The 22,461-nt window shown below is 35.3% G+C and overlaps 1 protein-coding gene across 3 annotated transcripts in view; it reads left to right on the top strand.

The window, feature by feature from the left end:
• The window catches only part of PKN2 (protein kinase N2), a 153,556-nt gene that overhangs the window by 61,717 nt on the left and 69,378 nt on the right, over nucleotides 1–22,461 (top strand). For all 3 annotated transcript variants that reach the window (XM_054477452.2, XM_063653103.1, XM_063653123.1), the window contains one exon: nucleotides 16,203–16,357. In XM_054477452.2, the coding sequence (XP_054333427.1) occupies nucleotides 16,203–16,357 (155 nt within the window). The remainder of the gene's footprint in view (nucleotides 1–16,202; nucleotides 16,358–22,461) is intronic.

The following is a 22,461-nucleotide window of genomic DNA, read 5'->3' as shown; positions in this document are numbered from 1 at the left end:
GACTAAAGGAAAGAGGGACAAAATTTAAGTCTGCATTGTATAAATCATTACTGTTTAAGTGGTTAGGGGACTTCTTTTTGTTTGTTTGTTTTTGAGATGGCGTCTCCCTCTGTCACCAGGCTGGAGTGCAGTGGTGCCATCTCAGTTCACTGCAACCTTCGCCTGCCGGGTTCAAGTGAGTCTCCTGCCTCAGCCTCCCGAGTAGCTGGCACTACAGGCTCCACGCCACCACAGCCAGCTAATTTTTGTATTTTTAGTAGAGGCAGGGTTTCATCATGTTGGCCAGGATGGTCTTGATCTCTTTACCTTGTTGATCCGCCCAATTCGGCTTCCCAAAGTGCTGGGATTGCAGGCATGAGCCATCCTGTCCGGCTAGGCACTTGTTCTTAATTCACCTCTCTAATAATAATCTCTTTGAATCTTCAGTTTCTTGTTTATAAAATAAGGATTTTTATCAGATGAACTTTTAAACTATAAAACTCTGAAATATTCCTTATTGTAATGTCAAGGTCTGATTGTTTGAGAAAGTTATTTGTAAAATAAATATATTCATTTATTCTTAAGAGTAGTAGGAAATGAATTTTTTATTTTCTCATCACACCCATGATACTCTGAGCTTCTTGTTCATCTTCTAAATACTTTAAAGATGATCATATGATTTTTGCCCATAAGACTATCCCCATAGGAGCAGAAAAAGCATTTAAGAAAATTCAACATTTTTTCGTGATAAAAATTCTATGAACAAATTAGGTATAGAAGAAATGTTTCTCAACACAAGAAGGTCTATGTATGACAAGCCCACAATTAACATTGTACTTAATGGTGAAAAGCTGAAAGCTTTTCTTTTAAGATCAGGAACAAGATCAGGATGCTCACTCTCAATACTTCTTTTCAGCGTAGTACTCTTAAGCCCTAGCTAGAGCACTTAGGCAAGAAAAACAAATAAAAGATGTACGAATAGGAAAGGAAGAAGTGAAATTGTCTGTTTGTGAACAACAAAATCTTACATATATGTAGAAAATTCTAAAGACTCCACCATAAAGCTGTTAGGACTAATAAAGGAATTCAGTCAAGTTGCAGGATACAAAATCAGCATACAAAAGTCAGTATCATTTCTATATACTAACTATATAATATCTGAATAAAATTAAGAAAACAATCTCATTAATAGCATAAAACATACGTAGTAAATTTAACCAAGAATTGAAAGAGCTCTATATAGAAAACTATAAAACATTGATGAAAGAAATTGAAGATGGTACAAATAAATGGAAAAATCTCCTGTGTTCATGAATTGGAAGAATTAATATTGTTAAAATGTCCATACTACCCAATGTGATCTACAGATTCAAGGTAATTCGTATCAAAATCCCAACATCATTCTTCACAGAAATAGAAAAAGAAATCCTAAAATTTATATGGAATCAGAAAAGACCCTACACCATCTTGAGCAAAAAGAACAAAACTAGAAGCATCACACTACCAAATTCCAAAATATTACAAAGCTATAGTAACCTAAACAGCATCGTAATGACATAAAAATAGACTCATTAACCAATGGAATAGAAAAGAGAGCCCAGAAATAAACCCACGCAGTTCAAATCAATTGATTTTTGACAAAGCTGCCAAGAACACACGGTGGGGACTGGACAGTCTTCAATAAATGGTGTTGGGAAAACTGGATATCGACATGCAGAAGAATGAAGATGGACCTTTATCTTACCCTTATACGTAATACCTTTATACCTTATACCTTTAAACCTTATACCTTTATACCTTTATCTTACTTATACCTATATCTTAAATGTCAGTCCTGAAACTATAAAACTGCTAGAAGATACAGAGGGAAAGCTCTATGACATTGGTCTAGGTAGTGATTTCTTGGATAAAAGCAGAGGCAACAAAGCAAAAATAGATAAATGGGTTTGCATCAAATTGGAAACTTCTGCACAGCAAAGGAAACAATTAGCAGAGTGAAGAGACAACCCAAAGAATGGGAGAAAATATTTATAAATTATATATTGGATAAGGGGTCAATAAGGAACTCAAACTACTGAATTCAAGGAAAAGAAATAATCTTATTTAAAAAATGGGCAAAGGACCTGAGTAGACATTTATCAAAAGAAGGCATACAAACGGCCAACAGATAATATGAAAAAATGATCAGTATCTCTAGCCGTCAGAGAAATGCAAATTAAAACCACCATGAGATACCACCTCATGCCTATTAGATTGGCTGTTATCAAAAAAAAATGGAAGATAAGTGATGGCAAGGATATGGAGAAAAGGGAAGCCTTGTGCATTGTTGGTGGTATTGTAACATTAGTATGGCCGCTTTGGAAGACAGTGTGGAGGTTCCTGAGAAAACTAAAAATAGGATTATAGTACAATCCAGCAATTCCTCTTCTGAGTATATATTCAAAGAAATTGAAATCAGCATGTTGAAGAGATGTCTGCACTCCTATGTTCATTCCAGCATTATATAGCCAAGATATCCAAACAATTGAAGTGCCCGTCAACAGACAAATGGATTTTTAAAACATGGTATATAAACACAGTGCAATACTATTCAGCCTTAAAGATGTAGGAAATTCTGCCATTTGCAACGTGAATGAACCTAGAGGACCTTATGCTAAATGAAATAAACCAGACACAGAAAGACAAATAGCTAATGATCTCACTTATGTGTGGAATCTTAAAAAGACAAATTCATTGACTAGAAGAGAATGCTGATTACCAGAGACTTGAACTGGGGAGGGGGAGGATGGGTAAATGGGAAAGAGGAAGTTGTTGGTCACTGGTTAAAAAGTTTTAGTTAGACAGGAGGAATAAGTTCTGGTGATCTATTACATAGCATGGTGACTATAGTTAATAGCAATGTATTGTATATTTCAAAATAGCTAAAAGAAAGGTTGTTAAATCTCACTGCGAAGAAATATTTGAGGTGATAGATACCTTAGCCTAATTTGATCATTCTACAATGTATAAATGTAATGAAACATCACATTATACCCCATAAATATATAATTTGTTGATTAGAAATAAAAATAGTTTAATGGGGTATTGTCATCATCCTATGTGGAAATTACAGTGATGGTTAGCTGAGGCTAAATGTACCTTATGAAAAAAGATTACTGATCTCTAAAATGGAGTAGTAATCTAAGCCTTAGTTGGAACCTGACACTCGTTTGAGAAAGATCCGGTTTCCTGAATCTTGGTTTCTTTAAGTATATCATCACTGAAGAAGACTATAAGAACATTTTTTTATATTTTATTAAGTATAGATAATAATTTGGGTAGTGTATAGTCTCTGTTTTCATCTTATTTCCTTTTCTTGTACCATTCTTATATTTTCAAACCCCACCAAACTTAGATTGGTTTTTACTTATTAATTTGGTGAATATTTTCTTTAATATTTGAAATATTCAGAAGGGAATTACTAATTTAGTAATATACATAATAATATTGGGATTTTGTGGGGTTAATCTTAGCAAATTCTTCTAAATTCCTAAAATATATCTATTGAGGGAACTTTGTTCATGACTAAAGAACAGTTTATGGTCTTGGATGAATAGAAATGAAGATTTAATTTTCTTTTTTACTGTTGCCCTGCCCACTTAAATAGTGTGATCATTAGTAAGTTGCTCTTTTGCACTCCTGGATTTGTTTCCTTGTCTTTGAAATCATGAGATTAAATGTATAGATTGCCTAATACTTGAATTCTTTTTATGATATATTTTCCAAAAAAGTTAATATGTAGTAAAATTGTATATATATTTTTAGTATACCTTTCCATGAATTTTAAGATAAATTCATCTAACTGCCACCACATTCAGAAAAAGGAATAGTTCCAGTGCCCTATAAATCTCCCTCATGTTCTTTCTTTGTAGTCACACCCTTCTTCACCTCTGTATTCCCTGACAACCACTGATCTGTTCTGTCACTATAGTTCTCTTTTGAAGAATGCCATGTACATAGAATTATAAAGTATATAAGTTTTTGAGAATTTTTTCCCTCCGCATATTGCCTTTGAGACTCCTTCAAGTTGTTGTGTGTATCAGTAGCTCATTTTTTTATTCCTGAGTAATAGTTGATTGTATAAATGTACTATAATTTATCCATTCACAAAGAACATTAGGGTGGTTTTCCAATTTTTGGCAATTATCAGTAAAGCTCCTATAAATATTCATGTACAGGTTTTTGTGTGAATAAAGTTTTCAGTTCACTTTGGGAAATACTGAAGAGTAGGATTGCTGAGTCATGTGGTAACATATGTTTAACATTATAAGAAGATGGCTGGGCATAGTGGCTCATGTCTAAAATCTCAGCACTTTGGAGGTGGAGGTGGGGATCGTTTGAGCTCAGGAGTTTGAGACCAGCCTGAGCAACATAGTGAAACTTCATCTCCACGAAAAATTTAAAAATTAGCCAAGTATGGCGATGTGCACCTGTAACCCCAGCTACTTGGGAGGCTGAGGTGGGAGTATTACTTGAGAGTTTGAGGCTACATTGAGCCATGATCATGCCACTCTAGCCTGGGCAACAGAGCAAGACCTGGTCTTTAAAAAGAAGGAAATAAACTGCCAGATATATTCTAGAGTAGTGATATTTTTCATTCCCACTATCAGCGAATGAGAATTCTGGTTGTTCCACATTCTCTTCAGCACTTGGTATTGTTAATATATTTTATTAACCAGTCTAACAAGTATGTAGTAGTTAATATACATTATTGTCATAGAGAGAGGAAATAAAAATAGAGCAGCACCATCTTAAGGAGAATTTACAAAAGAACAGTGCATGCCCTAGGTACAGAGTTATGTACAGAATGAAGAAGTCTTCTCTACTAGGAGATGATAGGTGCAGTTTTCAAACATTAAGATATTGCAGATAGAGGCAGTTCTGCAATTTTTATACCTAGGTTGCTTGTTTTACCTTAAAAATTATTCTAACTCAATCACGTGAACCCAGGAGGTGGAGGTTGCAGTGAGCCGAGATCGAGCCATTGCACTCCAGCCCGGCGACAGTGCGAGACTCCATCTCAAAAAACATATATATAGTGTTACCCGTGCCTATTTTTGTAACATATTAAGAAAGCTTAAACCAGAGGTGGTATTAGTTATAAAATATTTAGCCAAAATTAGTTCAGTTGCTGATATATGACAAGGGCTATCCCAAGTATATAAAATAACCAATGAAGCTTCCTTTAATTATTTAGCATTCATTACAACCTTAGCAGGTTCCAGAGGGCTGTAAAAGGTAAAGTATCTTTGTTTAAGAAAGTTGGACTTTAGGAGAAGTGTAAAGTTAACATAATGGTAACACATGGCAAGATTCTGGAGCAGTTTATTTTTAAAATAGTAACTTAGAGACTTTTAGGAAGAAGTATGTTAAGAATATAGATAAATAGTAAGCTAGTGATTTTGTATATTAACCTTATTAATTTAGATTTGGCTAAGTTTATTTCAGCTATTAGTATAGTTCCTCTTTAATTGTTTAATGCAGTAAACAGTGTTTCATAAGCAGATATCGTGGCTATACAAGTACCACTTTATGAATTTTGGACATAGAGAGCCAGCTTGCTATAAAATAAAGACCAAAGGTTATATCATCTGAGATGTCATCCAGCTGCACTATTAAATGATTGTGTGGTGTATACCACCTGGAACCTGTCGAGACCTTTGTTTTCTCATTTGTAGAATGAGAGGGACAGACAATATGTACCCTATCTAGGGTGTTTTGTGAACACGGTATTTTGATAGCTTGAGAAAAAGCATGAGGTATCCAAGGCCATCTAAATTTGAACGTGAAACCCCACTTGGATGTAAAATAAAGTCTGAGGAGGCTTTCCTGGGTCTGGGAAGTAAAGACTCAAGAATTAAACCATATTCCTAATCTCCAATACAATCAAGGAATCAGGGTAAGGCTAGACCTTAAGTAGTCAGAAGTCCTCTAAGAAGGATCAGGATTGCTCCTGTGTTCTAGAACTCTGTTTCATCTTGTAAGCCAACTGCTGAGTTGTGGTTTTAGAGAAAATACTAAAAGCACCAGAAACAGCAATCTATTTATTGCTTTACACGTTTTGGGGGAATCTAACAAACTCAGTATTTACTCTTTATTCTGGCCTTGGGAAATCTTATCCCTAAGGAAATTTTAATCATATCCTTTTTTCTGGTGACTTCCAAAGCTGTATCTCCAGCTAGGCTGTGTTTTCTGGGCTTCATCTGATAGTTTATAGCCACCCTTTTGGATATTACCTGGATGTCCTGTTGGCTTTGCCTCTTACCATGTCTAAAATTGAACTCTTCTTTTCTTGGACCGCTCTCTCTAAATCTTTCTCTGTGTTTTCTGCCCCGTTAGTGCATGACCCCAATAATCTATAACTAAAACCTGACTTTTTAAAACCTTTTTTCCCCACCTTCAACCTTCATTGTAAGTTTGTAAGTTGCCAAGCCTTATAGATTCTACCTCTGATAACAGGTCTCAAATCTGTATCTCTTCTTCATCTTTATTGCCACAGCGTACAAGTTCAGTATTTCTTTAATTCAACATAAACACTGCTGCCAGCATTTTTTTAAATCTAGAATTCAGATTCAGTCCTGTTAGTTTCTTGATTTAAACTTTTCAGTGGATCTTCATTTGCTACAGAATACAGTACAAATTTGCAGCATGGTAGAGATGCCTTTCAAATGGTCTGGCATCTGCCTCTATTATTTCAACTTTTTCTGCTACTAATCCCAGCTCTAATTTTTTTCTCCTATCCCTATGTTTTCTTTTTTTACCTCTCTTTTTACCTCTCTATACTTATGCACATGTGTGTGTGTATAGATTAGCAGAATCTAGGTGATGGGTATATAGGTGCTCAGTGTAAAATTCAACTTTGCAGTAAGTTTGAAAATGTTCGTATATACACACATACACTCTGGTATGTGTAGACACACGTACATACAGGTACATACAAGGTGTCCCTTTTATATATACATATATTATATATTTACACATACACACACCTGACTCTAACCTCTTTGAGAAGTGGAATTCTGCCACCTGTACACAGGGTTGTCCTTTGCATAATGCTTGGCTGTATATGATATAACTAGTTCCCTGTATTAAGTTCCCTCTGTCCAAAATAACTTGCATAGTTTGTCTGTCAACTAGATTCTTGAATGGCAAATCAACTTTCCATATTATGTAATAAACTTAGAATACTTACCTGCTGTTGTTGGCCATGTTCTATTTATATCATTTTAGCTTCAATTCCACAAATTAGATCTAAACATTATTCTATATAGTCATTGTTGGTTTATAATTAACCACATGCTGATCATTTTCTTTGTTCACTATTTCTTCATGCTTCTCAGACCTACCTTCTAGAATGATCTTTTCTTGTACTTCCTAAAGTACAGTAGATACTTTAGAAAGACAATTTCCCTTTTATATACAATTCTAAGTTGACATCTATTTTCTTTCAACACTTAGAAACTTATTTCGTGGTCATCTGGATTCTACTCGTGTTGAGGAAACAGCTGCCAGTCTCATGGTTGAAGCCATGTAGATCATCTAGTTTCTTTTAAGATATCCTTTGTCTTCAGTGTTCTGGACTTGGAGTAAAATGGCGTAGATTTCGTTTCATTTGATTTGCTTGGGATTTGTTGGGTTTCTTAAATCTGAGATTTATGTATTTCATCAATTATGGGAAATTGTTAGCCTCTGTCCCTTTGAATGTTGTACCTCCTGTTTTCCTTCTACGTAGTTTTTTGGGAACTTTAGATGCATATTAATTTCTTCAAATCTATCTCCATTTCTTGAATAGTTTCTTCACCTGTATCAAACTTACTCTTTATCAAATATTGTGTTTCTAATTTTGTTATTACTTTTTTTTAATGCTAGAGGTTCTATTTTGTTAATCTTGGTAATTTTTGATAGTCTCTTGTCCCAGTTGATACCCCTTGCATTTAGCTTTACATATTTAACATACTTATTTCACAGTCTGTATAGGATAAGTACAGTAAGTGAAATCTTTACGAGGCTAGTCCTCTAATTTTTTTCTCATTCATGGTGAATTTTTTTCTGAGCGAGCTTTGTGATTTGTAATTGTGCTGGAACTGTCTGTATTAAAATTTAGTGGAATACAGATTTGCTGTATTTTTTAAAAATTTGCCACTTTTTTCTTTATTTTGTTCCACGTAATTGAACACCTACACATTTAGAATTGATGCATATTTCTGGTGAATTGAACCTTCTATTAAAATGAAATGACTTACCTGTAATCTTTCTGTCTTGAAGTATTTTTTGCCTTAAAGTATCTTTTGTCTGTTATTAATATAGGTTGTGGGTTGAGGTTAGTGATTGTGTGGAATACCCTTCTTCCATTTCCTTACTTTCAGCTTTTCTGTATCGTGTTTTAAATATGTTTCTTAAAATAGCATATAGTTGGATTTATTCTATTCATTTGTTTTTACCTTGTCTAATAATCTCTTTTACCTGGATCATTTAGCCTATTTAAATGATTACTATTATATTTGGGTTTATATTTAGTATCTTATTTTGTGCCTTTAATGTTTCTTTTTCTTTCTTGTCATTTTTAGACTATTTTTTAAGAATCAATTATTAAAAGTTCAATTGTTTTGGAAATTGATTCATTTAGATAGTACATCATGCATACTTATCAAAGGCAATAGTCTAATTGCTGTTTTTAATCTCTCAGACAATTTCAACTCCTTAGAATGCTTTTATTTGCCTACACCCTAGCTTATATTTTACCGTCTTACTAGGCTGGTGCAAAAGTAATTGCAGTTTTTGCCATTGTAATTATATTTTTTAAAAAGCCCTTCATGACTTTTTTATTGGTTTATATAGTGGTCCTTTAAAATCACTCACATCTAAGCCACTTTATCTGTTCTTCGTTATTTCTTTTTTGACCTACCAATTATCACTTTTCTTCTTCCCAGAGTACATCCTTTAGCATTTTTAAATTTTTAATAAGTCTGTGAAAAACTCTTTCATCTTTGTCTCATAATGTTTTTATTTTGTCTTCATTGTTGAAAGATATTTTCATTGGATATATACAATCTTTATTAGTCTGTTCTCGCACTGCTGTAAAGAAATACCTGAGACTGGGTAATTTATAAAGAAAAGAGCTTTAATTGGCTTATGGTTCCATAGGCTGTACAGGAAGCATGATGCTGGCATCTGCTTGGCTTCTGGGGAGGCCTCAGAAAACTTTCAGTCATGGTGGAAGGCGAAAGAGAAGCAAACCCGTCTTACATGGTCGGAGCAGGAGCAAGAGAGAGAGAGTGGGAGGGGCTACACACTTTTAAACAACCACATCTCACTATTGTGAGAACAGCACCAAGGGGATGGTGCTAAACCACTCAATAAAGACCCACACCCATGATCCAGTCACCTCCCACCAGGCCCCATGTTCAACACTGGGGAAGCTAGTTTGACATGAGATTGGGGCAGGGACACAGATCCAAACCATATCGCAATTTAAGGAGGCAGTTGTATCTTTTAACATAAAGTAGCTGTCATTTCACCTTCTTCCAGCTTTCAGTGTTGTTGCTGAAAACTGCCATAAATTTAACTGTAATTCCTTTGAAGGTACCCTTCTCTGACTGCTGTGAAGACTTTGTCTTTGATGTTCTGAAGTTTTACCATGACGTATCCAAGTGTGGACTTTTTTCCTTTATATGTTTATGCTTGGGGTTGATTGGGTATCTTGAATCTATGGATTGGCATTTTTATTAGTTCTTAAAAGATGATAGTCATTATCTCTTTATGTATTGTCTTCAAATCACTATTTTTCTTCCGAAACACCATAAGATATATTGGAGCTTATTTTTTTTTCTCTGTGTCTCTTTATGTCTCATTTTTCCTCTCTTTCTCTTTTTTAAAAAACTTAGCTATTTTTCAGTATTAATCTGCTATTTTTCTGTGTCTGGTCTGCTATTAAACTCAGTCTAAGAGCAAATCTTAGCACTCAAGATGCTTATAGTCGCAGAGGAAAAACAGATGTGAAAACAGATCATTATAATACAGTGTAGTACACATTTCAATGGAGGGACGAAAGTATACTTCAAGACATGTTAGACTAGAAAATGGTTAGGGAAAGTTTTCTGGAGAAAGTAATGCCTAAACTAACAATAGTATTGAAGAAAGCAATCGCATTTTATTAGAAAGGTTTTGAACACAGAATTTGACAATGAAAAATAGTAGTGGAGAATTAGCTTGGAGCTAGATAGCATAAGACCTTTAATGCCTAACCGTGAAGTTGGGACTGTATTTGGTAGACATGGCTATTAAAAATATTTTGGTGGAGGAATTAGTCTTGTCTACGTTCCATCTTAAAGCACAACAATTTATATTGGCTAAATGTGTGTAAAGATGCGACTTTCATTGTCTACTGTAATCCAGACATGCCTAAAATCTCTTTGATCTAATATGTAAACATTAAAGCAAGTTTATTGAATTTGTATAACATACATTTTGAATTGTATAATAATGTTTAGAAGGTTAGAAGCATGCATAATTTCTTATAATACCCCCGAAAATACTTTTTCAGTAATATTAGCAATATATGCAGCAAATGGAAATTTGTTTTTTGTTGTAATCATGGGGTTTAGTTTCTTTAGCCAGCGAAGTATGTATTTAAGAGTAGATTCACCTCTTTTTATAATGTAAAGGCAGTTGTTAGAGTAGAAAAATAATTACCATTTTATAGAGTTTTTAAAAATTTTTTTGAATGGTGAGAGTATTAATGAGGAGTAGGGAGTTCTAGTTATCCTTGTTTTGAAATATGTTTCCCTATGAGAAAGAGTTTAAGAAATATACTGGCAACTGTATGTTTTATAATGCTCAAATTTACTATAACGTACAAGGAAGAAAATTGGAGAGAAGAAAAGTAGTGTGTAGGAAAGCAGGTTAAAGGGGAAAATAGATGAAATCCAAGGATGACAGCAGTGTTGTTTCTCTGATTTCTAAATGGGAAAAAAAAGTGAACTTTATAAAGTTTACTTTATATAAGACATATTTAAGGTTAAATTTCTGCGTTGGTGTACACTTTTGTGACCTTTGCAATAAATTCTCTAAGTTTCAGATTTTTTTATTTGTAAAATGAAGTTACATTGCAAACCTTTATGAGTTCTTGTGAAGATTAAATGAGCAGAAATACTGGCTACTTAGCTGAGCCCTGACTTGTAATATTATTGAGCCCTTATTACATTTTAAGCATCGACCTAAGCACTATATAGGCTTTATTTTTACAGTAACCGTCAATTTGTGGCTAAGGAAACCGTGGCACAGAGATGTTAAGTAAGGATGTAATCAAGACCATACCAATGAGTAGCCACCACAGGATTTTAACCCAGGCATTCTGACCTCAGAGCCCTGGTTCTTAACCATTTTCTTATTTCTTATATTCCCGTAATCGTTATTAAAACTGAGGACATACTTTTCCTTAAGAACAGTGTTATGTAGTATTTTTACAAATTCACAAACTATCAGATCAATTGGTATATCTTTTTTTTTTTTTTTGAGATGGAGTCTCGCTCTGTCACCAGGCTGGAGTGCAGTGGTGCAATCTCTGCTCACAGCAACCTCCACCTCCTGGGTTCAAGCAATTCTCCTGCTCAGCCTCCCGAGTATCTGGGACTACAGACGTGCACCACCACACCCAGCTAATTTTTGTATTTTTAGTAGAGACGGGGTTTCACCATGTTGGCCAGGATGGTCTTGATCTCTTGACCTTGTGATTCACCTGCCTCGGCCTCCCAATGTGCTGGGATTACAGGTGTAAGCCACCATGCCCGGCCGGATATTTCAGTATCTTAGTACAACCTGCTGTAATGTTTAAGAATCTATTATATAGTATCTCTAACAAATTGTAATCTTTTTGTTTAAGTGCTTCCAGAGACGAGACTTTATTACATTTTAAGACAAGCCATTTTATTGTTAGATAACCCAAAACATAAGGAATTTATGTTGTGACAAAATTTTTGCCCTTCCTACCTTTTTACTCATTGGTTCTAATTCTCTGTCTTGTGGGGAAATAGTAAGTGGACAGCTTTCATAGACAAATATTTAAATGTTTAGACAGGAATCATTTATCCTTCTCATCCTAGGCTAAATACACCATCAACTGTTTTACAGACAACACACTTTCATACTCTTCTCAACTAAGGGCCTTCTATTCTGAATGCATTCCAGTTCTGTAAAAAAAAAAATGTGCTTACTATAAGCTATCTTTATATACCAAATTCTGTGTAATTTACATTTCTTACAAGATTCTGATATCATTTATCCAAAAAGAGAAAAGAAAGAAAATTAAAATGTTCCCAGATCTGAACTGTTCAGTCATTGTTATAATGAATGTGTAGTTCATTTATGGATTTAACACAGATACACTTTCTACAGTGGGTACTGCTGGTTAATATTTATTGCATATTTACTATGTACCACACTGTTTCTAAACTCTGTACATGTAATTTATTTAATCTTCACTATAATCCTGTGAGTTACATGCTGTTTTCACTATTTAACACATGAAGAAAGTAAGGCACAGAGCTGTGAAGTACCTTACCCTGTATTACATGGTTTGTACTGAATCTCAGTACCAAAACTGAAACTCAGACCTGGGCAGCCTTAACCACTATACTAGATATATACTAAGTTGCTCTTTTGTGATTTGATTTGAAAACTTACCTACATTTTATATCAGTTTTTTGGAGCAGCCCATTTGTAATTTGGGGAATTCAGTTAGAATAGAAACCTTTCCTGAATTGAATTCAGTTAATTGTGTGGCTTTGCCTGTTTCCTGATATGTAAAGTATGGATATCTGTCTCAAAAGGTTATTTTAAGGATTTATATGCACATATACATGTGTTTGCGCAGATATCATTAACTAAAGCACTGTTATTTTACATCCTAGCCTAGTATCTCTTATTTATTTATTCATCTATTTATTTTAGAAACAGTGTCTGATTTGGTTGCCCAGGCTGGTCTCAAACTCCTGGCCTTAAGTGATTCTGCTGCCTCAGCCTTAATATCTATATTTTTAGATTAATTAACAAATTATAATTGCATGTGTTTGAATTAGTGAATTTTTTAAAGGGAATATAAAACAATATGAAATACATTCATTAAAATGATTAGTCACGCCATCTTATATCATAGAGGAGTGAAGGGAACATTGAAGCACAAAGGTAAAGTAACTTGCAGTTTAGGCAGTTTTCCAGTCATGACCAAATTACTTATCACCTGAACCAGGTGTACCCTAGTCTTCTAGCTTTTATAGAAGTAAAGGGACCTAGTGTGGATAAAAATACAAAACACTAAACTTAAAATATGGAGAATTTCAGATTCAGGGTAAGTGTTCCAACAGGCCGGGCGCGGTGGCTCACACCTGTAATCCCAGCACTTTGGGAGGCTGAGGTGGGTGGATCATGAGGTCAGGAGTTGAAGACTAGCCTGGCCAAGATGGTAAAACCCCGTCTCTACTAAAAATACAAAAAATTAGCCGGGCGTGGTGGCAGGCACCTGTACTCGGGAGGCTGAGGCAGAGAATTGCTTGAACCTAGGAGGCGGAGGTTGCAGTGAGCCAAGATCACACCACTGCACTACAACCTGGGTGACAGAGTGAGACTATCTCAAAAAAAAGAAAGAAGTGTTTCAATAATAATGGATTATCCAGAATAACTAGATGGTTCTTTCTGAAGTTTTATTTATTTTTGCAAAATGAAAATTATTTACTTGGAAAATTATAATTTTTAAAATCTGCAGGCATTGATTTATAAATTATTTATGTATTAATAGTTCCCATTTTTATTTTACTCTAGGACAAATTTATTTCCATGAAATTCATCTTTAAATGGCACATGTTTTGAGTTTTTAGGGACTTTACTAACACAGATTTTGAAAATATTCCCATTCCTAAAATCATAGAAACCTATAAAGCAACATATTATGCTTTTTTTTTTTAACTTTTAAGTTTAAGGGTACCCATGAAGATTTGTTATATAAGTAAACTTGTGTCTTGGTGTTTTATTATACAGATTATTTTGTCACCCAGGTATTAAGCCTAGTACTCAATAGTTGTTTCTCATGTTCCTCTCCCTCCTTCCACCCTCCACACTGCAATAGGCCCCAGTGTCTGTTGTTCTCCTCTATGTGTCCATGTGTTCCCATCATTTGGCTCCCACTTATAAGAAAGAACATGTGGTATTTGGTTTTGTGTTCCTGCATTAGTTTGCTAAGGATAATAGCCTCCAGCTCCATCCATGTTCCTGCAGAGGACATGATCTCTCTCTTTTTTTTAATGGCTGCATAATATTCCATGGTGTGTGTGTGTGTGTGTGTGTGTGTGTGTGTATATCACATTTTCTTTATTCAGTCTGTCATTGCTGGGCATTTAGGTTGATTCCATGTCTTTGCTATTGTGAATAGTACTACAATGAATATACACATGTATGTGTCTTTATGATAGAACGATTTATATTGCTTTGGGTATATACCCAGTAATGGGATTGCTGGGTCGAATGGTATTTCTGTCTTTTGGTCTTTGTGGAATCTCCACACTGTCTTCCACGGTGGTTGAACTAAATTACACTCCCACCAACAGTGTATAAGCATTGCTTTTTCCCTGCATCCTCGCTAGCCTCTGTTATTTTTTGACTTTTTAATAATAGCCATTCTGAGCCAGGTGCAGTGGCTTACGCCTGTAATCCCAGCACTTTGGGAGGCCAAGGCAGGCAGATCACGAGGTCAGGAGTTCGAGAGCAGCCTGACCAACATGGTGAAACTCCGCCTGTACTAAAAATACAAAAATTAGCCAGGCATGGTGGCGTACGCCTGTAATCCCAGCTACTCAGGAGGCTGAGGCAGGAGAATCGCTTGAACCTGGGAAGCAGAGGTTGCGGTGAGCCAAGATGGCGCCACTGCACTCCAGACTGGGTGACAGAGCAAGACTCTGTCTCAAAAAAAAACAGCCATTCTGACTGGTGTGAGATAGTATCTCATTGTGATTTTGATTTACATTTCTCTAATGATCAGTGATGTTGAGCTTTTTTTAATGTGCATGTTGGCCACATGTGTGTCTTTTGAAAATATCTGTTCATGTCCTTCGCCCACTTTTCAGTGGGGTTATTTTTTCCTTGTTAAGTTCATCATGGATGCTGATATTAGACCTTTGTCAGATGTGTAGTTTGTGCAAATATTTTACTCCCATTCTGTAGGTTGTCTGTTTACTCTGTTGATAGTTTCTTTTGCTGTGTAGAACCTCTTTAATTAGATACCATTTGTCAATTTTTACTTTTGTTGCAACTGCTTCAGAGAATATTATGAACACCTCTGTGCATATAAACTAGAAAATCTAGAAGAAATGGATGAATTCCTGGACACATACAACCTCCCAAGACTGAGCCAGGAAGAAATAGAACCCCTGAACTGACCAAAAACAAGCTCCAAAATTGAATAGCCTACCAACCAAAAAAGCCCAGAACAAGATGGATTCATAGCCAAATTCTACCAGATGTGCAAAGAAGAGCTGGTACCATTTCTATGGAAACTGTCCGAGAAAATTGAGAAGGGACTCCTCCCTAAGTTATTCTGTGAAGTTTTATTTTTGTTTTTTAAATAGAAGCAACACAGTATCCTTTATGAGAGGCTATGGACTTGAATTTTTCATCCCTCTGTAACCGCCTTCTGCCCTGCATCAATTTGATATCAGTGGATCAATATTTTTGAAGCATTGCTAGCACTGTATTTCAGATACCCTTAGTTCTCTTTAAAAAGAATTACCTTAATTGAATTTGTTGTCATGTTTGAATATGCTTTATTCTCCAGCTAATGAGGTTATAGTAGGAAATTTAGTTTAATTATTGAATAGACTAGTCAGTTCAAAATAATAGTGTTGGAGAAACCACGGACAATCATCTAATTGAGTTTCAGACTTAATATAATCACTTTTATATTTTAAGTGGAATCTACCCTGGGAAGTAGTCTTGCAACTCAGATACGTGGTTTTTTTTTTTTTTTTTTTTTTTTTGCATGAACTGGTTGAATTCATGGATTATCTGTAAGCATAAGGAGATTTCATTTAGGCTCATCTCAAAGTTTGAAAAATGCTGTTTATTCGAAAAAATATTAACTTCCAATTTTAAGCAGCAATTCATTCTAATAAGTAATTTTAACAATATTTTATTTACAGATTGCCCAAGGACTCCAGATACTCCAAATAGTGACCCTCGTTGTTCTACTAGCAACAATAGATTGAAGGCTCTACAAAAACAATTGGATATAGAACTTAAAGTAAAACAAGGTGCAGAGAATATGATACAGATGTATTCAAATGGATCTTCAAAGGTAAGTGTAGTTAATAAATGTAACTATATAGTCAGTCATTATTTGCAGATTCCATAGTTATAAATTTACCTACTCAATAAAATTTATTAGTAACTCCAACATCAGTACTGGTGGCATGGCACTTTGGCAGTCATTTGTGTACATGCAAGGAGCGGGGGAAATTTGAATTATATGACATGCTTGTTTCCAGCTGAGGTTGAACAAGGTGATTTTGCCTTCTTAAGCTATGGTACACTAAAAAGTATCCTTTTTCAGATCTGTTTAGTGCTGTTTTTTTTCACATTTTTGTGCTTTTAATTGGTAATTTCACTGTTTAAACACTATATTATGACATCTGAAATCATTTTGACCTCAGAATTTGAAAGAATGGATAAAAGAATTTGGAAACATGTTTTTCTTTGGTTTTTTTGTTTGTTTGTTTGTTTTTTTAGGTAACATTTTATAAATTGTTTATTCCTACCAAGACCCAGTTAATAAAAAATTTGACCTTATGGGTAAAGGATACACAGGAGCTTTCCATATCTGCAACTTTTCTGTAAACCTAAAATTATTTAAAAAGAAATTATCTAAAAGAATTTAGTCTGTAATGAGTTTTCCACATTATAGACCACTCTCCCAAGTGTTTGGGAGAGGGCCAATGAAAAGATGGGACATTTTGGCATCATCAATAATTGCTTGGCCTAGACCTGTGCATTCTTGGAGATCTGATATGGTCATATAACTCCTAACTGAAAATCAGTGTTATGGGGAGCAATTCTTAGTAATAAGAACATGTCCTTGTTATTAGGTATAATGCAGCAAAAAAAATGTTGTGAGCCACTGAACCAGATTATCCTCAAGGTTCTCTTCAGCCTAAGGTTCTATAGTTTTAATAATTTCCAGAAATTCTGAGAAAGATATAAAGTTATAAAATGTACCTTTTTACTTTCAACTCATGTATTTTAAATATGTTTATCTCTGGAAATCAATTTTTTTATTTCAGTAGATATTTTTAAAATAATTTCTTAATAGAAGTTCTTACATATTTCTTTTTTTGTTTCAGTTTAGAAAGAATTTGAAATCAGAGGGAAAAATTTTTTTTCTTAATCATGCATCCTAGCTACTCACCCCAAATGAGATTTGAGACTAGGTCCGGTGGCTCACATCTGTATACTTAGCACTCTGGGAGGCTGAGGCAGGAGGATTCCTTGAGGCCAGGAGTTCGAAACTAGCCTGGTCAATATAGCAAGACCCTGTCTCTAAAAAAAAAAAAAGAAAAAAAAGAAAGAAAAGACATTAGGGGAAGTTACCAAAAAGAGAGAAATGTGTACTTTCTATAAATGTTTTAAGGTTAATTATGAACATTAGATTTTATGTTATAGTTCAAAAGAATTTTTTGTTACTTTTAGAGAAATGTATTTGTTCCTATTTACTTATGATGTGATATTTGATAGGATATTATTTCACTAACTTTGAACATTTTGTATCGGATGATAGAGTTATTTTTTGTGCTGTTATTTTTAGCACTGACATTTAGTTTTGGGGATTTTATATTTTTATAAAATGTTATTTTGACCTTTTTTTTTTAAGTAAATACTTTGTTCCTGGAACTGCGATTTTAGCACATTATGCTGAGCATTTTTAAATTAAATTAACGCAGCTACTGCCCTTTAGAGTAAAGTGTTTAAGTCTGGGGTGGATGGACTAGTTTGAGGGGTTTATGAACCCTTTGAAGTTATAGGAAAAGCAAGTGTGTATGTTGATAGTTGTATGGAAGGAAGGGCTGTAGGTTACACCTTATTTTCAAAGTGGTCTTTAACCCACAAAAGATTACGAACCACTGCTCTAAGTTGAACAGAGTTATGGACATATTAAAAGTAAAACAAAAAGATAACCTAAAACAACCACAGATCCAAAGTGAACAAGGCTGTGAGCATCCTGTTAAAACAAATATGCCAATTTTGCATAGCTTTTTATTTTTAATTAGATTTATTAATTTGAGGAAGACTCAAATGGAGGTCAAAAGCCTATTTGCAACTACTATTGCCTCTGAGATATTCCTGCCAGTTATTGCTGTCTAGATTTCACCTTAACTGTTTTTATTTTTCATCTTTAAACTTCTCAAAGGGTCAGAGTACATCGTTTTAGATTAGGGAAAATTATAAATTGAAATTATGTGGAATATTAATTTATTCATTAAGGATTTTGTTAAAAGTTTGGTAGCCATTATGCTGGGCTCTGGGGTATAAGTGTAATAAAGATGGTGCCTTATTACATAGATGGTGCCTTATTACATAGATGGTGCCTTATACATATACGCAATATATAATATCCTGCTTTTAAGAGACCCACTATCTTAAAAGGGGATATATCACGTGTAAATAGTTAAAGTGTGTAATAGTGATTTGTTTGACTGACTTTGGAAGCACAGTGGAGAATAATCATCTAACTGCCAATAAAATCTTTTAAGTTTTAGAACGATATTTGAAAAATGATTTGGCATTTAATAAAAATTACTCTTTAGGGATGGTGTTGTGGGTGAATGCAGTATATACACAGTAAGGAACTGTGGAATAGCCTGGCTTGTTCTAAGGAATGAAAGTGATTTGGTGTGTCTATAGTACAAGTTCTTAGTGTATTTCTTATCTAACATATCTGAGGGTAGGTAGAATGTATTTCTGATAGTAAGAGTTGTCAACTCTAGTAGTCATTTTCAATTAAAAGCCATAGGGAAACAAATCTGAATCTCCAGAAAGATTCATTTTGTTTGGGAAAAGTTCTCCAGGTGATTCCGGTAGGGCTTCTTTCCCTTCCCCACCAGTGGAGTTTTAAGTGGGTGAGGCATAGTGAGAGGTATAACATAACTGAAAGACAAGCCAGGTTATATGGTAGTTTGCACAGAATTAAGCAGTTGTGATTACCTTACAAGACAGATGGAGCTGCTGAAAGCAGGGAGCTCCTTTTAGCAGGGAAAAGACACAATCAGATTTCAAGTTTAGAAAGTTCACATCCATCCGGCCACGTGTGGTGACTCACGCCTGTAATCCCAGCACTTTGGAAGGCCGAGGCAGGTGGATCAGCTGAGGTTGGGAGTTAGAGACCAGCCTGACCAACATGGAGAAATCCTGTCTCTACTAAAAATACAAAATTAGCTGGGCATGGTAGTGCATGCCTGTAATCCCATCTACTTGGGAGACTGAGGCAAGAGAATCACTTGAACCTGGGAGGCAGAGGTTGTGGTGAGCCGAGATTGTGCCATTGCACTCCAGCCTGGGCAACAAAAGCAAAACTCCATCTCAAAATCTCAAAAAAAAAAAAAAAAAAAAAAAAAAGAAAGTTCACATCCATCCTCCTCAGACTTAAAGAATTAAAGAAGGTCATATATGCAAGCAGTAGCTTTAAGTAGTTTTTTGCAGTAGTCCAGGTTAAATAGCTTCCTTTTTCTTGTAACAGCAGTGAAAACAGTGAAGATAAGAGTCATACTTTTGGTATCTTGGATATGAGGAAGGAGGCAGAGTCAAAGATTATTCTTAGATCGGTTATGTGGATAGACTGATGAATTATGGTGCCCTTTATAATGATAGAGAATTCATGAGGGGGAGCAAATTTAGGGACAGGGATGATTAATTCAGTTTGGCAGTAAAAATTGTCAACAGAACTCTGGTTATTGGATTCTACATGATTAAATTATTACCCTTGTGCATGTTGTAATCAGAGCTGTCCTTTTTAAATTTGTCAGATATTTTCACCCTCCTGCTTCAAAACCTTCCAATGGTTTTCCCTCATACTTAGGACAAAATCCAAAATTCTTATTCTGACTCTGAAAACCTATAGCTTCTGATGTCATCTTCTAAAACACCTTCCTCTTTCATTACACTCTAGCTACACTAGCTTCTTTTCTATCCCTTAAACATAGCAAGCACACTCTTACCTCAGGGCTTTTGCACTTGCTATGTCTTTGCCTAGGTATCTATTCTCCCAAGTACTTTTGTGGCTTTCTCATTCATTAAGTCATCTACTTGGATGCTACCACCTCAGCAAGCTCTTCACTACTATCCTAAGATGAATAGCAACCTCTGTCTCTTCTTAACCCTTATTGCATTACCACTACCTTAAATTACAATTTATGTGATCAATTTATCATCAGTTTTCAGCATTAGAATATAAATTTCATGCAGGCAGAGACATTATCTTGGTTATCACCGTATCTTCAATACCTGAAACAATACTACATTGAAATAGTTTGCTACAAATACTCAATTAGTATCTGTTAAAACAATGGATACTGCTTCACTGCCCATTTGTGGCCGTTTATCTTCCTCTGGCCCATAATTTACACATTGTTCTTTTTCTTATTTCATATCTGTGTGTACTATAATTATTTTCATATTATCCCTTTTATGACTGACATATTTTTATTGTCAGCACAAGGATCTGAGGAATGGGATACAGTTATTTTACCCCGTTACATAAGTAGTATAGCTTGCTATTTCTTTATTTGGTAGTGTGGCTTTAAGCAGCATCATTGGTTGTGTTTGTTTGTTTGTTTGTTTTTGTTTTGTCCTTTGGAATGATCTCTGGGGGCTTGATAAGACATGTTAAAGACATGCCTCCTGTTTTTTGTTGTTGTTGTTTTGTTTTGTTTTGTTTTTGAGACAGAGTCTCGCTCTGTCGCCTAGGCTCAAGTGCAGTGGCGCAATTGGCTCACTGCAACCTCCTCCTCCCAAATTCAAGCGATTCTTCTGCCTCAGCCTGCCTCATGTGTAGCTGTAATTAAAGGCGCACACCACTATGCCTGGCTAATTTTTTGTATTGCTAGTAGAGATGGGGTTTTGCCATGTTGGCCAGGCTGGTCTCGAACTCCTGACCTCAAGTGATCCACCCGCCTGGCCCTCCCAAAGTGCTAGGATTACAGACGTGGTGAGCCACCGTGCCCAGCCATGTCTCCTGTTTATAGAATCACTTGAACCCAAGAGTTTTTGAGACTTCATCTCAAAAAAAAAAAAAAAAAAAAAGACATGTCTCCTGTTTATATATTCAGGCAGTAAACCAAAGTATTAATTAAAATTTGGGGTTCTTACTAGCATCTTGCATTGGTTTTAAGTATTCCCCAAGCCTCCACATATGTATACACCAGACTGTCCATCCAGGTCCCCACAGCCGCCAATCCTCCAGTATTGCCTGTTTAAGCTTTGAGATCTAATTGATATAGAAAAAAGTTGCACATATTTAGTTATACATTTCAATTAATTTGGATGTTTCTATACATATGTATGCATATGTGATACCACCACGACAATCAAGTTACTTCCAAAAGTACCCTTGAGTTCTTTAGTGGAAGTGGTTTTGTTGTTGTCGTTGTCGTTGTTGTCAAAGCACTTAACGTGAGAAATTCTCCAGTCTTGACATATTCCAGACTTATTTATTATAATGACTCGGGAAACCTTTCTGGATTCCCTTAACTAAAATTGATTCCACTTTTTTGTTTGTTTGTTTTTGGAGACAGCGTCTCACTCTGTCGCCCGGGTTGTCGCCCAGGCTGGAGTGCAGTGGTGTAATCTTGGCTCATTGCAGACTCCGCCTCCCAGGTTCAAGTGATTCTCGTGCCTCAGCCTCCTGAGTAGCTGGGATTACAGGTGGGCACCACCATGCCTGGGTAATTTTTTGTATTTTTGGTAGAGGCAGGGTTTCACCATGTTGGCTGGGCTGGTCTCGAACTCCTGACCTTAGATGATCCCCCAGCCTCGGCCTCCCAAAGTGCTGGGATTACAGGCGTGAGCCACCGTCCCTGGCCTGATTCCACATTTCTTTGGAATTTTCTTCAGCTACTTTTAACTTCCTAGTGCATATAATAATCATTTATATGTCTTCTAGCAAATTATTAGCTTCATAGGATAACATTCTGATTGATATTTGTATTTTCACTGGGTGTGGCATGTAATTTATGGCTTACTTCCTATATGTTACTTTAACATAAATACATGATGAAAAAAATAAGAATGATCGGCCTATTTATTACCTAGATGGTACTAATAAGAACAATGATTGGCTTATTTGAAAGTTTTCTGTGTGATGTAATGTGTTGTAATGTCCCGCTATAGCTTGCAAAACAAAGTGGTTTTTTT

The sequence above is a fragment of the Pongo pygmaeus genome, chromosome 1 (assembly GCF_028885625.2).
Source record: "Pongo pygmaeus isolate AG05252 chromosome 1, NHGRI_mPonPyg2-v2.0_pri, whole genome shotgun sequence".
Taxonomy (NCBI): domain Eukaryota; kingdom Metazoa; phylum Chordata; class Mammalia; order Primates; family Hominidae; genus Pongo; species Pongo pygmaeus.
The sequence above is the reverse complement of the archived record's forward strand: the minus strand, read 5'-3'. Positions and strand labels throughout refer to the sequence as shown.